Here is an 11889-nt window from a genome sequence, read left to right as displayed (position 1 = left end):
TCTAGGTACCGGATATACCACCCGGTACTTAAAGGTCCTCTGAATCTTTCCATCTGTCACGACCGAGAACATTTTAACATGATCAAAAATTTAACAACATCATCATGAGCATCATTCAAGCATAATAAAAGCATCACGTGCATATGATTGTTTGAGATGATTGAATTTTTAGCTATGTTTAAGAAGAAGATTGTGAAGAAATTTCAAATTTTATTAAGTAACTATGCCCCCAAAAAATTTAATCTAATACTAGATCTCAAATGATGAATTTTTAATATTTTTTGAGAATTTTTGGATGTTTAACCCGAGCCATAAAATTCTTGGAAAAATTGAAAACTGCAAGTTTTGCTCGACTTTTTGTGAGCAATCCTTAATAGCTTTTTGAGTGTTTGTTATTGCATTGTGTTCTTGGTGATTTAATATTTCTCCAGTAAATTTTTGATGATTTTTGGAGCTCAGGAAGTACATGATTTTGAATTAAGAAGTGGAATTGCCGTTTTCCTTTACTTCCTTACTCACCTGGGCCCACCCATCAGCGGGCCCACCCGTCAGCCCCTCTGTCTCCCCTGTGACGCGTTCCGGCGCTGCCGGTTGGCCAGCCATGGTGGCATCGCCACGCCGTCAGCTGCTGGCTGGTCCAGCGTGGCCGCGGGGCGACGCCACCCTGGCGCCCGCGTCCTTTTCTCCCCTTCTCTCTCTCTCCCTCGGGCGCATTTCGTCCTCCCCGTGAAACCCTAACCCCGCCCGAGCTGCACTGCTTCTTCCTCCTCCCCCCGCTCGTGGTGATTCGCCGTCGCCGGCACACCTCCGCTCGATTCCGCATGCGCGCAGCACCCCCTCCTCCTCCTTGTTCGGCCTCGGCCTTCCGACGCCTCCCTCCCCGCCCGCAGCCACTCCCCAACACATGCCTCTATCCGCCGCTGCCGCTCTCCGCCGCGTCGCCGCCCGCCGCCTCGCGGTGCCTGTCTGTGCCGTGGGTGACCACCCCCGACGCGTCGAGCCCCTCCTGCGCGCCCTGCTTCCGCCCATTCGCGCTCGTGGCTGAGCCCCCGTCGCCGCCCGCCACGACGCCGCGTCGCGCTCGCGCACCAGCGCGCGTGAGCCACGTCGTGGGCGAGCTCTGGCGCGCCCCCGTGGCGAGTCAAGGCCCGCGGCCGGCCTTGACTCCGCCCGGCTGGGTCTGACCTCCCGAGCCCACGTGTCGGCACCCGGGAGCGCCAGATCCGGGTGACCCTAGCGATTTTCAGCGTGTTTTCTTTTGTTTAATTATGCTGCATGTCAGTACATACGGACAGGAATACCTCCTGCGATGGTGTTCGGCTCCGGCGTGTGCGCCAAGCGCATCGTGGTGGACACCGCCACCACATGCTCAGCCGCCTATCCTCGATCATTGCCAAGGAGCTGCTCAACGACCAAAAGGTCGTAGTGGTCCGCTCCGAGCAGATCTGCGTTTCCGGCGGCCTCGTCCGTCAATAAGTCATCTGACAGGGTGTCCATCCAGATGGGCGCAAGGTTATCCATGACCTCGTCTTTGTCCTCTGGGTGACGGGATGTAAGGCCCGGGCTTGACAGCTGGGGATATAGTCTCCGGACCTTCCCCCCGTGCTCACATAGGTCCAGCGCCTCCATGTGCACACAAGGACAAGGTGCTCGGGTCTGGCCTCCATAGGCCCGGACCCCCTAGGGGGTCCAGTACCGCCGCGTGTGGGAGCCAGACCCCTATGGGCCTGTCCACCCGGACTGGCCTCGAGGGCCCGGACCTCCCTTTCCCCTGGGAAGGGGTCCGGTGCCGCCACGTGTTGCCAAGGAGGCGACAACGAGGCCATCCCTGCCACGCGCCCGTGGCAGAAAGCCTCCTGAGGTGCGCCAGCCCAGCTACCGCATTAAAGGCGGGTAGATGGGTTGTGCGTGCCCAAGTCAGGGCATGACCTGCCCACTGACACACTGGGTAGGTGTGCTGACACCACAGTAAGCCTGCCTATTTCCAAGGCGGTGCGTCATTGTGCTTTGCGCATGGGCGAGCAGCGTGTAGTCACGTCACGGCGCCGTGCGCGTGAGTAATGATGGTCTGCCACAGGAGAGCTAAAGCGTGCGCTGCCACAGTGCATGCGGAGGCGACGGCGCGGCAGGTCAGCGCGGCTCCTTCACCTGTCAAAGGGTACTGGCCCAACAGCGACAGCACGACTTCCACTGTGCGTGACACTGACAGCAGGCACTATGCTGGTAAGGCAGCACAAGACCATATCCTGACTGTAGATACGCATATCAACTTCTCGATCGAGAGGACGACAGGGAAGAGCTGGAGAGGAAGATCTCAATATCTCTCGTATTACAGGCTCCAGTAACTGGGCCCACCTGTCGGGATCCCGCTCAGTGTATGCACCTCTCTTAGTCTATAAAAGAGAGAGTGCGCTTGTTAGAATACAAGTCAACAAGTCCATAAGATTCACAAGGCCCAACAATTCCACAAGCTTTCTCAAACAATACAACACTCAAGTGGACGTAGGGTATTACGCTCTGGTGGCCCGAACCACTCTAAATCCTCGTGTCTTTCCCGTGTTCGTCCACCCTTTGACCAAGCGTTCCTAGGTCTCCCCCAAACTCTTCCTAAACTAGGATTAGGCAGGTGCATTCCGCCACCCGGCTGGAGATTTCCTCCGACACTGCAAATTTGTAAATTGCGTAGTAAATTGTGTAGACCTCCAAAAATTATGAAACTTGATTTGTTTGACTCCTAGGTGATGACTCTACTTATAAAAATTGTTGTTATGCATGTTAATATCCTGTACACTTAGTTGTGAATTATTTTTGCCAAAGTGAATGAAGTGCTGGATAATTGTTAGAATGCTCTAAAAATGTCAAATTAAATCCTAGTGGAATCCTGGTGAAATTTTATATCTATGGTACAATTTATGCAAATTATTTATGCTGTTTGATAAGATTTTGGAGTGTCAAATGAATTGTCGCCTACAAGCTTGTCTAAATTATAACCTTTTGCTTAAAGGGTGATAAAATGTCAAAACCACTTCTGTTAGCTTTGTCTTCATGTCTAGTTTTCTTGTTAATTTCCTAAGAATTTATAAAAATGTTTAACTTATCTTTTAAGATTTAACTTTTTTATATGGCTGAAAATTGTGGAATTCATAAATAATCCTAATGAAATAATTTTTTTGCAAATCCAACTCCCATGAGATCCTAATGATGTCCTCTTCATGCAAACATTAAACCTTGATTTATGCTTGCTATATGAGTTGTTTGAACAATCCTTGTTTCGATTCTTATATTTATGAACGTAATCGGTGAGCTCCATATTTAGTATTCGCGTGCTTCTTTGATATATGTGATGCTCATTTTTCATTTCATCATATCATTTTTATATCATCAACATCATGCTAATGCATACATTCCATTCATGCATTATAGTGATTGAGACGCTGGAGAACAAACCCGTTGAGCCCGCCGAGATCGTCGAAACCGAGCGGGGAGTTGATTTTATTGTCGAGCCGGAAGATAATCAAGGCAAGTAGCTAAGCATGATTCCTTGACCCATTTAATTTGATTTGGATTTAGTTATCTCACTCGGGTATATATATGTTATGCTAAATATTATCTACTACATCATCGGTCCTATTTTTGTTCCTTGACCTACCTTGTTTTTATATACCCATGTCTTGACACTTAGGGTTAGCAACGGATCACTCGATAAATGCTTAGCCATGCTTAGAATTAACCTGTAACTTGAGAAGAATTGTTGAGAATAGGATCACTTGCACAATACACAACTTTTTATCTTGCTTGCGACTGTCCGGGTTTGGGATGTTGAAAGTTTGTATCGGTCTAGTTGGAAACTTTAATTTTGGATTTGAACCTATCCTTTGTTGAACTTGTAATGTTTAGCGTAACCTTGTTGCTTAAAATTTGCTCTTTGTGGTCCATCGGTGATATATGAGATTGTGATGGTATGTGTATATGCATGATCTTAGGCATATGGTGGAGCACATACCGGGACTGCCGGATTTAACATTATTTTTGGTGAATGACGAGTTGATCATTTATAATTTAGATGTGGGTTAACACGTGGCACGCTCTTAGCGCGAGCGCGTGTTAGCTCTCATCTTAATGTTAGTGACCGGCGGTTCGCTTAAAATGATGTTAAATTGGACGGTTCTCATACCATGCACCTCAAGTACCGGTACGAGGCGGTACGAGGATGACCTAATACTAATGGTAGAAATTAGTATCTAGTCATCTTCGCGCTGGAGTGTTTTGTAGTAGTGTTTACTCTATCCTATATTATATCCTATTGGCACACAAGCACTGAACTACTACCTCCGAGAAAAAAAGTTGACGTTCAGACACATAAAAGAGTAGCAGAAAAAGTGAACTGTACCGCGTGTCCAAAACTCCAGGTTGTCCTGATCGGAGGGAGTAGTTTTTTACAGAGACAAAATCATGTTGCCAACAACCTTGCCACTAAGAATGGCACCATCCTTTGGGTGCAAGCATGAAACATGTATACCTTGTTCTTGCATTGCAGGTATGTATTCCAGAATCGACTGTTAATAATTACTCACTGCTTCGTAAAGAGTAAAAAAGAAAGAAATAAAGAAAAGGGTAAAAGAATTGAGCTACTCCTCGATTAACTGACCAACGACCCAGAGAGGCAGATCGAGCGCCAGGCGGCATTCAGGGCAGGTAGTGCGTGAGCGCATACGCGACGGTGGATCCGTAGAAGAGCAGCCCGCCGACGACGAGCCCCGAGAGCGCGAAGGTGGCGCCGACGGCGAGCGGGATGCCGCAGGAGACGAGGCCGAACTTGAGCTGGATGGCGTCCACCATGGAGAGCAGCAGGAAGAAGGTGCCCATGATGGAGCACCCTGCCGCCAGCAGCATCATCGGCTGCGCGAACCTGAGCACGGCGCGGCGCCGCTCCCGTGGCCCAGCGGCGCGCCACGCCGGCATCTCCTCGCAGTCGTCGGACGGCGGGGGCTTCTGCTCGCCGTCGCCGTAGAAGTCGTCGGCGGCGAGGAGCGTGACGGCGAGCTTCATCCCCTGCGCGACGAGGCTGGAGAGGAGGTAGAAGCCGAAGGAGAGGATCTCGAAGAGGAAGAAGTTGCGCGCGATGTCGTCGCCGGCGACGCACGCGGGCGGGATGGTGGCGGAGGGCGTGATGGTGCCCGTGATGCCGATGAAGACGGCCACCGTGAAGAAGGTGTTGGCCGACACGATGCCCTCCAGCGCCTTCACGTGCACGTCCGGGTTGCGCCGCCGCAGCGTCGGCATCCCTGCGACTCTGCTCCCGGCGCCCGGCTTGTTGCTTCGGTCTCTCGCCCAATTCCAGCGCCGCGCTGTATGAGCGTGGGGCTAATAGTATGGCCTACAAGTGAGCCGCTGTGAGTGAGTGATGGGGCTGACAAGTTTCTTGTCAATGATGGCAAAAGGTTGCTAAGGAACAATCATCTTCTGAGGTGGTCTAACTACTCTGTTTTATTTAAGTATTTCCGTACTAGACTAACTTTTGAGAATCATGTGGGTCTGTGTTTGTACAGGGAGGAGGTTTTACAACTTGCCTAGTTGATGGACGCCCACACGTTTGCATTTCGTAAAATTGCCCTAGTCAATGACTGATCAAACTAAAGATGAAAACTACAAGGTTTCCCAAAGACACTGTCGACAAATGAGATCAACCAAACCTGGTCATCAACCACAAGCCTATTAGTCCATACTCTTAACCATATATAATGCCTCGCATAATGTGTGCACTTCTGGGACAATACTTGATCCATACTTAAAGCTGCTGCACGGAACGTGCGAGTAGCTAGCTTTCGGGTGCGGCAAACCTGAAAGGCGCGGCGCGGATGATCCATGATCAGGTTATTCATCACACCAGGTCGAGCAGCGACGGTGCACAGATGGATGTGGTTCCATCCATTCTGAATTTCTGATAGCTGCGTGCCAACAACCGGTGGTTGCGCACTAGTGAGTTCTGTCCATGGCGTATTGGTTGTCCATTAGCAATGCACCGGATAGGGGAACTATCATTGGAGGGATCATTCCATTCGTTCCATGGGACAGCAAATAGCAGCCGCTACAGAATTACTTGTGAACTCATATACTATCAATCATGATTGGTCCCTCCAGAGTCCAGAACACCTACAACACAGATTCTTGAAGAGATCTTTATTTACTGGGGCAAGAACGTTCTTTTTATAACAAAAGATTGATGTGTGGTACACTAAAAAAATGGGTATTTGCGCTTAATTGTGGCACACTAATAAGCAACTACTGAGGCAATAATAAACTTCTTGTTTGTATACTCACTTATCAACAAACAAATACTAATATACTGTATGCTGCTATTATCTCCAGAGTCTCCATGCCATAACAGAATATACCAAAATATATTATATGAACTAGAATTGGCTGCAACCTTTTTATTTCCTACCTTTTTTTTCTGATATGTGATCACGGAAAATACTCATTTTGTTATGTACAATATACCTGGTTTTCAAAAATAAATGGAAAACAGAAGCCAAACAGTATGTGTAACCCTGTAAATATGAAGTGCACAAATATGATATGGCTCATGAAAACTTTGAAAAGAATTGGTCCAACATCTCAAAGGATGCATCAGATATAATGTTTCAAACTCTACAGTATGTCCTATACATGTAGACATTATACATTGATATCGTGGTATACTGGTATGGATGGTTTAATCGTTCTCACAACAAATCTTAGTTGATATGAATTTTGAGAATAACGCTGCAAATGCTTTGAAGAATGGTGGAATTTTTGCCACAATGTGCAGTTCAGTGGGGAAGAACACCAAGTTTCATTTTTATTACTGGTAATTTTTTTTCCCTTTTGCAGTTCAGTGAATGAAGAGGAACCAAATACAATTAGTCAGGATCATATTTAGCTGTTTAAGACAAGCCATACCTCATGAGAGTACCAAGACAAAGGGCCTGTTTGGGACAGCTTATGAGCCAGCTTCTGAGCAATTTTAAGCCGCAGGCTGGCCAAACGCTCCGCTTCTAGGCCAGCTTCCCCCACCAGCGCTTGCGGACAGGTCCGAGGAAACGCGCTAGAACGAGCAGCGGGAGCGGACCAGCTTCCGCGCAGCTTATGCGGTCAGCCTCCCTCTCCACTCGTCTCTCTTCCCCAATCCAATTCCTCCCGTGCCCGTGACCGAAGATGGAGACGAGCTAGGAGGCCTGACCCCCTGCGCCGGCCCCCGCGCCGCCCAGCGCCATCTCCAGCTCGTCGAGTCGCGCAGCTCCGAAAGCTCTCCATCCCCATGCTCTAGCCATCGAATGGTAGCCAGCTTCTCTGTTCTTCGTCAAGAACAGACCGCTCGTCGATCTCCCCCACCAGGCCATCTTGGTCCAATTACTTTCGTGGTGAGCACCTCCACACCATCCTCTACCATCCCCAACCTCCGGCCTTCCCTTTCCCTACCGGAGTAGAGCTCCCCACGAGCTCCCAGAGCTGCAACCATGGCTGCTCGGGGCGGACAACCTTCCACCCCGTTTCCCATGCCCAGAGTCCCCAAAACTGAACCCCCTCACCCTCCTCTCTCTTCCCGTACCCTCGGCTCCGAGAACGGAGGCTGGGAGCGCCACTCCGGCGAAGCTCCGGCGAGCTGCCACCGTGGGTGCTGGCCGCGCCGCCCGAGGATGACGTCGTCCTGTCTCTGCCCCTTTTCACGAATAATTTTCACGAGATGCTATTGCGCAAGCATTGGCTGGAGGATATTGATAATGTAATTTGCACAAAAAAATAATGTAATGATACTCTATTATCTAATTTATAATTATGTTATCTAATTTATAATTAAGTTATCATTATCTTATTTAAGAGTAATTTATGATTAATTATTTGATATATTTGTGTTGTTAATAATTCTATTGTTATTCTGTTATAAAAATAAATAAATATATATCTGTACATAAGAAATACATGTATTCAGTAAGGGTATTCCAGTCATTTCTCACTTTAGACAGGAATTCAGCCCATTCAATAAGCAGTCTGCCAAACATTTAACTTCTGTGAATAGCTGCTTCTTTAACAAGCTGCTTCTCTGGCCAGCTAGCCACCAGCTGACTTCTGAACAAGTTTCAGCTGTACCAAACAGGGCCATAGTCTAGAAAATTAAGGAAACTGCAATGGATATAGAAGATATAGGAGCAGTAAACACTAGTACTAAGCAATGCACTGATTATTTAATGAACTACAATGCTATTGCTTATTTTCTTGGAGCGCGGCATACAATGTATGGTTAAAAAAAAAATCTTGGACCAGTTACTCACAAGATGATGATGATGATAGCACTGAATCTGCAAAGATTGAGTGCTCAGTCGACAGCATACAGTTACTCACCACATCATGGAAAAACTTGCTCACAGAATCAGACTAATTGGTTTTGTTCTCTTTTCTTTTTTTTTTTGCACTAAGGCAATACTTGCCTGGAAACATTAGCTGATTAATAGTCCGTAATTCGGCAGGTGAAGGCAAGACAACCCAATCCTTGAACTAAAAGATATAAAGCAACAGTAACATCAATGACTTCTATATGTGCTGTTTTTCAGGCATGCTTTCCCAGTAATCATAAACAATTTCCAAGCATGTTGATAAGGTGGCTAACGCAGAGCTAACACGATTGATCAAATCTAGTCTCCCAGTTCTGATAGCTCAACTAACCAAATTTTCATGTAGTGGGAGCCGCAGCTGGTAGCGTGTAGGAATAAATCTATGCAGTAGATTCATTATTAACAAGGAAAATGTGGAGGCATGTGCATTATGTAGAAGAGAGAATAATTACTTCAAAGAAATTGTATTTCATACAGGCTAGGCAAGTTAAGCTTAGGACAGTGATAAATCAAAGCAAAATTAAGACAACCTATTCCAGGATGTCCTCATCTATCTCAATTGGAATGATCTCCCCATCATCAAACTGGTCCTTCCTAGGAGGCGCTGGAGGGGCAAAAAGGCGTGGTGGGCCAGTTCCCTTCTTCTTGTTGCGGGGCCTTGCCTGAAACGATCAGACAGCTAAATAAATAAGGATTGCAGCACAAAAATGGGAGAGGTTTTATACTGGAGTGGAGCACTCACATTGCCATATGAATGGTTGAACCTTTTGCCTCTTTTCGTCTTCTTGTCCCCTCTCCCACAGTAGACTGAGCAAGGGCAAAGAAAGTTTAAAATCTTCAGTCCATAGGGCCATCAATATTGACACAATCAGAAGCCAAAAAAAAGATTGTGCCCCTGTTGGCCTTTGGTAATCAGATAGAGAACTCTGCCATTAGAATTTCAGAACTTTAATTGAACTTCCAATTTATTACCAGTATTTTATTGAGCCAATTCCCTCAATGCCATAGAAATTAATGTGGCTTCCCTCAGCGCCATAAAATTTTTCGGAATTCCTCAGTGCCACGGCTTCAAAATTTTATCCCCTCAATGCCAATTCCGTTAGGATCTGTTAAATTTTAACAGAACTGTCACTAGAAGGGGCAGCACGCACACGCCAGACGCGGGGGGGGGGGGGGGGGGGGGGGGAGCCTACGCCGGTGCTCGTCGACATCATCGCGGATACGGACGAAGTTCGCGTGGCTGCGGTCGCTGTCACCGTCCACGTCGCAGCGGCACCCGCCTGCACCGGCCCCCGGCGCGGCATCCGGATAGCAGGCAACGGCGCGCCGGCTGAACCGGTCGCAGTCCGGGGCCCGGCGCGCGCTCAAGGGCCTCCGGTTCATCAACCGCACCACAGGGTCCTCCTCCGCCGACGCCGACAGCGGTGACCTCTGGCGCCACGTGGAGGAAGCTTCAACGCGCTCGCGCGCGACGACTTCGGCGATTGCACCGATACGTGCGAAGAATTCCTCCGTCGCCCGTGGCCAGGATTGTTGTCGGTGCGATCACTATGACAGCATTGACGCGGCTGGCTGCAGGGATGTGGACTCCAAGGACTTCGCGGTGGGCATCTTCGACGCGCTGGCGCGGCGGCGGCGGACGGCAGTAGAACCTGGAGCAGATCAGCAAGGAGGAGCTCTACGACTTCTGGCTCCAAATCTCCGACCAGAGCTTCAACGCGCGCCTCCAAATCTTCTTCGACATGTACGCTCTACCCTACCACTCAACAGTCCTGTTCCTCTGTTCATGAAACCTAGAGCTTCTTCACCTGGTCTCAGTGATGAACATGCAATGGTACGATGGTAGTAAAGGGGAAAAAGCCAAATTTACTTCATTACATTAGAGGGGCAAATGTGTCTTTTCTAGGTTACTTAACAGTAACATAACACCTCGCGGACAAAATTGGCATTGAGGGGATAAAATTTTGAAACCGTGGCATTGAGGGAATTTCAGAAAAATCTATGGCACTGAGGGAAGCCATGTTAATTTCTATGGCACCGAGGGAATTGGCTCTATTTTATTTGAGTACATGCATCTTTGTATTAAATCGGAAAGCGTGTTTTGACAACAAGTCCGATGCAAATGGCATCACCACATCAGAGACTACCAAAACTTTAAACAATAGAGTTAAAAGAAAAATAAGCTAAACCTAACTAAATTGTTTACCACCCATTCCTTAAACACCATCAAGATTTTTGTGTCTATAAGTTAATAGGTACTCCATTTCTTTTTATAAGGCACAGACGCATTTCCAGATTCAAACATTATAAACTTCAACGAATTAGTAGTCTAATAACATGTAAATTTTGTAATGCAAGTTTGATGCAATTAGATTTGTATTTGAATGGCGTTTCCTATGATTATGATTTTGTTGCTATGAACAATTTTTTTTTTGAAAGGAACTGCTATGCTATGAATAATAGGATATGGTAGAAGTTGACAACCCCAACTAAAGCATCACAGACCGCATTGGGTCAAACCACACTTATATATTGAAATGGAAGGAGTAAATGTTTAATAAACTACTACTAGTGGTTTTAGTTCACAGAACAGAAGCCGAAAAGGATTGCACCCCACTTCAGTTCTTGTAGTCAGATAGAGAACTAAACTCCAAAGCAGCTTTTGGTCATTAGATATTCATAATTTGAATTGAATTTCTAATTACTAGTATCTTCTTTGAAGTATATGCGTGCATAGCAAAATGTTTGATAAGCATAAGCTAGTAGTAGTTTCTAGTTCATACATATCATCCACAACCCCTTAAATATCTCCTGTTGAACAAATTTATCAATAACTAATCCAGCTGGAGCGAAGGAACTGCGCTGGGGAGTCCATTCAATTGACAGATTCGTGCTCGAACATTTTAGGCAGAGAAGGAAAATATCCATCCCCAATCGAACTTGAGAATTCCACAAATGCCAGCTAATAGTACCACCCATTGCTCTTGAAATGTGCATACAGGAAACTACCTCAAACGAACAGGCAGTAAGGGGCTTAATTTACCGTCAAGAACTGGAGTGACGGTAGCCGACGTGACGGCGCCGACGGCGAGGGTAGCGCGGGCACGGGGGAAGGCAGCTGCGGCCGTGAGCGCGTAGGACGAGGTGGAGACAGAGGAGGAGACGCCGCCGTGGTGGTGGGATGGAAGGGCGGCGGTGGACATGGCCATGCCCTGGATGGCGAGCAGCGCCATGGCACGAGGAGGAGCGAGCGCACAGGGAAGAGTGTTGGAATGGTGGGAGGATCAGGTTGGATAATAAGTAGGATAAAGAGAGGACAGTGTTTGGGCTGGGCTCGCAAAGGGAGAAACGGGCTGAGCTGAGTTACGATGGGCTGGGCTGGGCCACAAGTGACCTTATGGGCTGTCACTGTGAAGCTTCTTACTATCGTTCTTTCTCGTCCGTGAGTCACGTTGCCGCTACGTAACTATACCCGTTACCCATATCTACACCCGTGACAAACGGGTAGAGTATGTGT

The 11889-nt window shown here is 47.6% G+C and overlaps 3 protein-coding genes across 4 annotated transcripts; 1 reads left to right on the top strand and 2 right to left on the bottom strand.

Annotated features, from left to right (window-relative positions):
• The first annotated feature begins 821 nt into the window (after positions 1-821).
• On the top strand, positions 822-1426 carry LOC112899454 (mucin-7-like). The gene is made up of 2 exons (XM_025967933.1): positions 822-1178; positions 1283-1426. The coding sequence occupies exons 1-2, from the start codon at positions 822-824 to the stop codon at positions 1424-1426; spliced, it is 501 nt and encodes a 166-aa protein (XP_025823718.1).
• Positions 1427-4394: 2968 nt separating this feature from the next.
• On the bottom strand, positions 4395-5376 carry LOC112901312. Its single transcript, XM_025970198.1, has one exon. It carries the CDS (start codon positions 5281-5283, stop codon positions 4687-4689), a length of 597 nt encoding a protein of 198 aa, XP_025825983.1. The 5' UTR covers positions 5284-5376; the 3' UTR covers positions 4395-4686.
• Positions 5377-8453: 3077 nt separating this feature from the next.
• On the bottom strand, positions 8454-11649 carry LOC112901313 (30S ribosomal protein S31, chloroplastic). 2 transcript variants are annotated; one of them, XM_025970200.1, is made up of 4 exons: positions 11416-11649; positions 9115-9179; positions 8903-9034; positions 8454-8535 (listed from the first exon to the last, which is right to left on the bottom strand). In XM_025970200.1, exons 1-3 carry the CDS (start codon positions 11603-11605, stop codon positions 8903-8905), a joined length of 387 nt encoding a protein of 128 aa, XP_025825985.1. In that variant the 5' UTR covers positions 11606-11649; the 3' UTR covers positions 8454-8535. The 2 variants fall into 2 exon arrangements, with proteins under 2 accessions (XP_025825985.1, XP_025825984.1); XM_025970199.1 differs by lacking the exon at positions 8454-8535 and having other exon boundaries at positions 8772-9034.
• Positions 11650-11889: the final 240 nt, after the last annotated feature.

Source organism: Panicum hallii, chromosome 7 (assembly GCF_002211085.1).
Source record: "Panicum hallii strain FIL2 chromosome 7, PHallii_v3.1, whole genome shotgun sequence".
NCBI classification, from domain to species: domain Eukaryota; kingdom Viridiplantae; phylum Streptophyta; class Magnoliopsida; order Poales; family Poaceae; genus Panicum; species Panicum hallii.
This window is presented reverse-complemented; position numbering and strand designations above follow the sequence as displayed.

Coding starts and splice junctions, on each gene's coding strand:
- LOC112899454 (XM_025967933.1), top strand. CDS start 822: ATGCGCGCAGCACCCCCTCCTCCTCCTTGTTCGGCCTCGGCCTTCCGA. Junction 1,179..1,282: donor CCTTGACTCCGCCCGGCTGG/GTCTGACCTCCC, acceptor GCTGCATGTCAG/TACATACGGACAGGAATACC.
- LOC112901312 (XM_025970198.1), bottom strand. CDS start 5,283: ATGCCGACGCTGCGGCGGCGCAACCCGGACGTGCACGTGAAGGCGCTG.
- LOC112901313 (XM_025970200.1), bottom strand. CDS start 11,605: ATGGCGCTGCTCGCCATCCAGGGCATGGCCATGTCCACCGCCGCCCTT. Junction 9,180..11,415: donor CGTCACTCCAGTTCTTGACG/GTAAATTAAGCC, acceptor GCCCTTGCTCAG/TCTACTGTGGGAGAGGGGAC. Junction 9,035..9,114: donor TCAACCATTCATATGGCAAT/GTGAGTGCTCCA, acceptor TGATCGTTTCAG/GCAAGGCCCCGCAACAAGAA.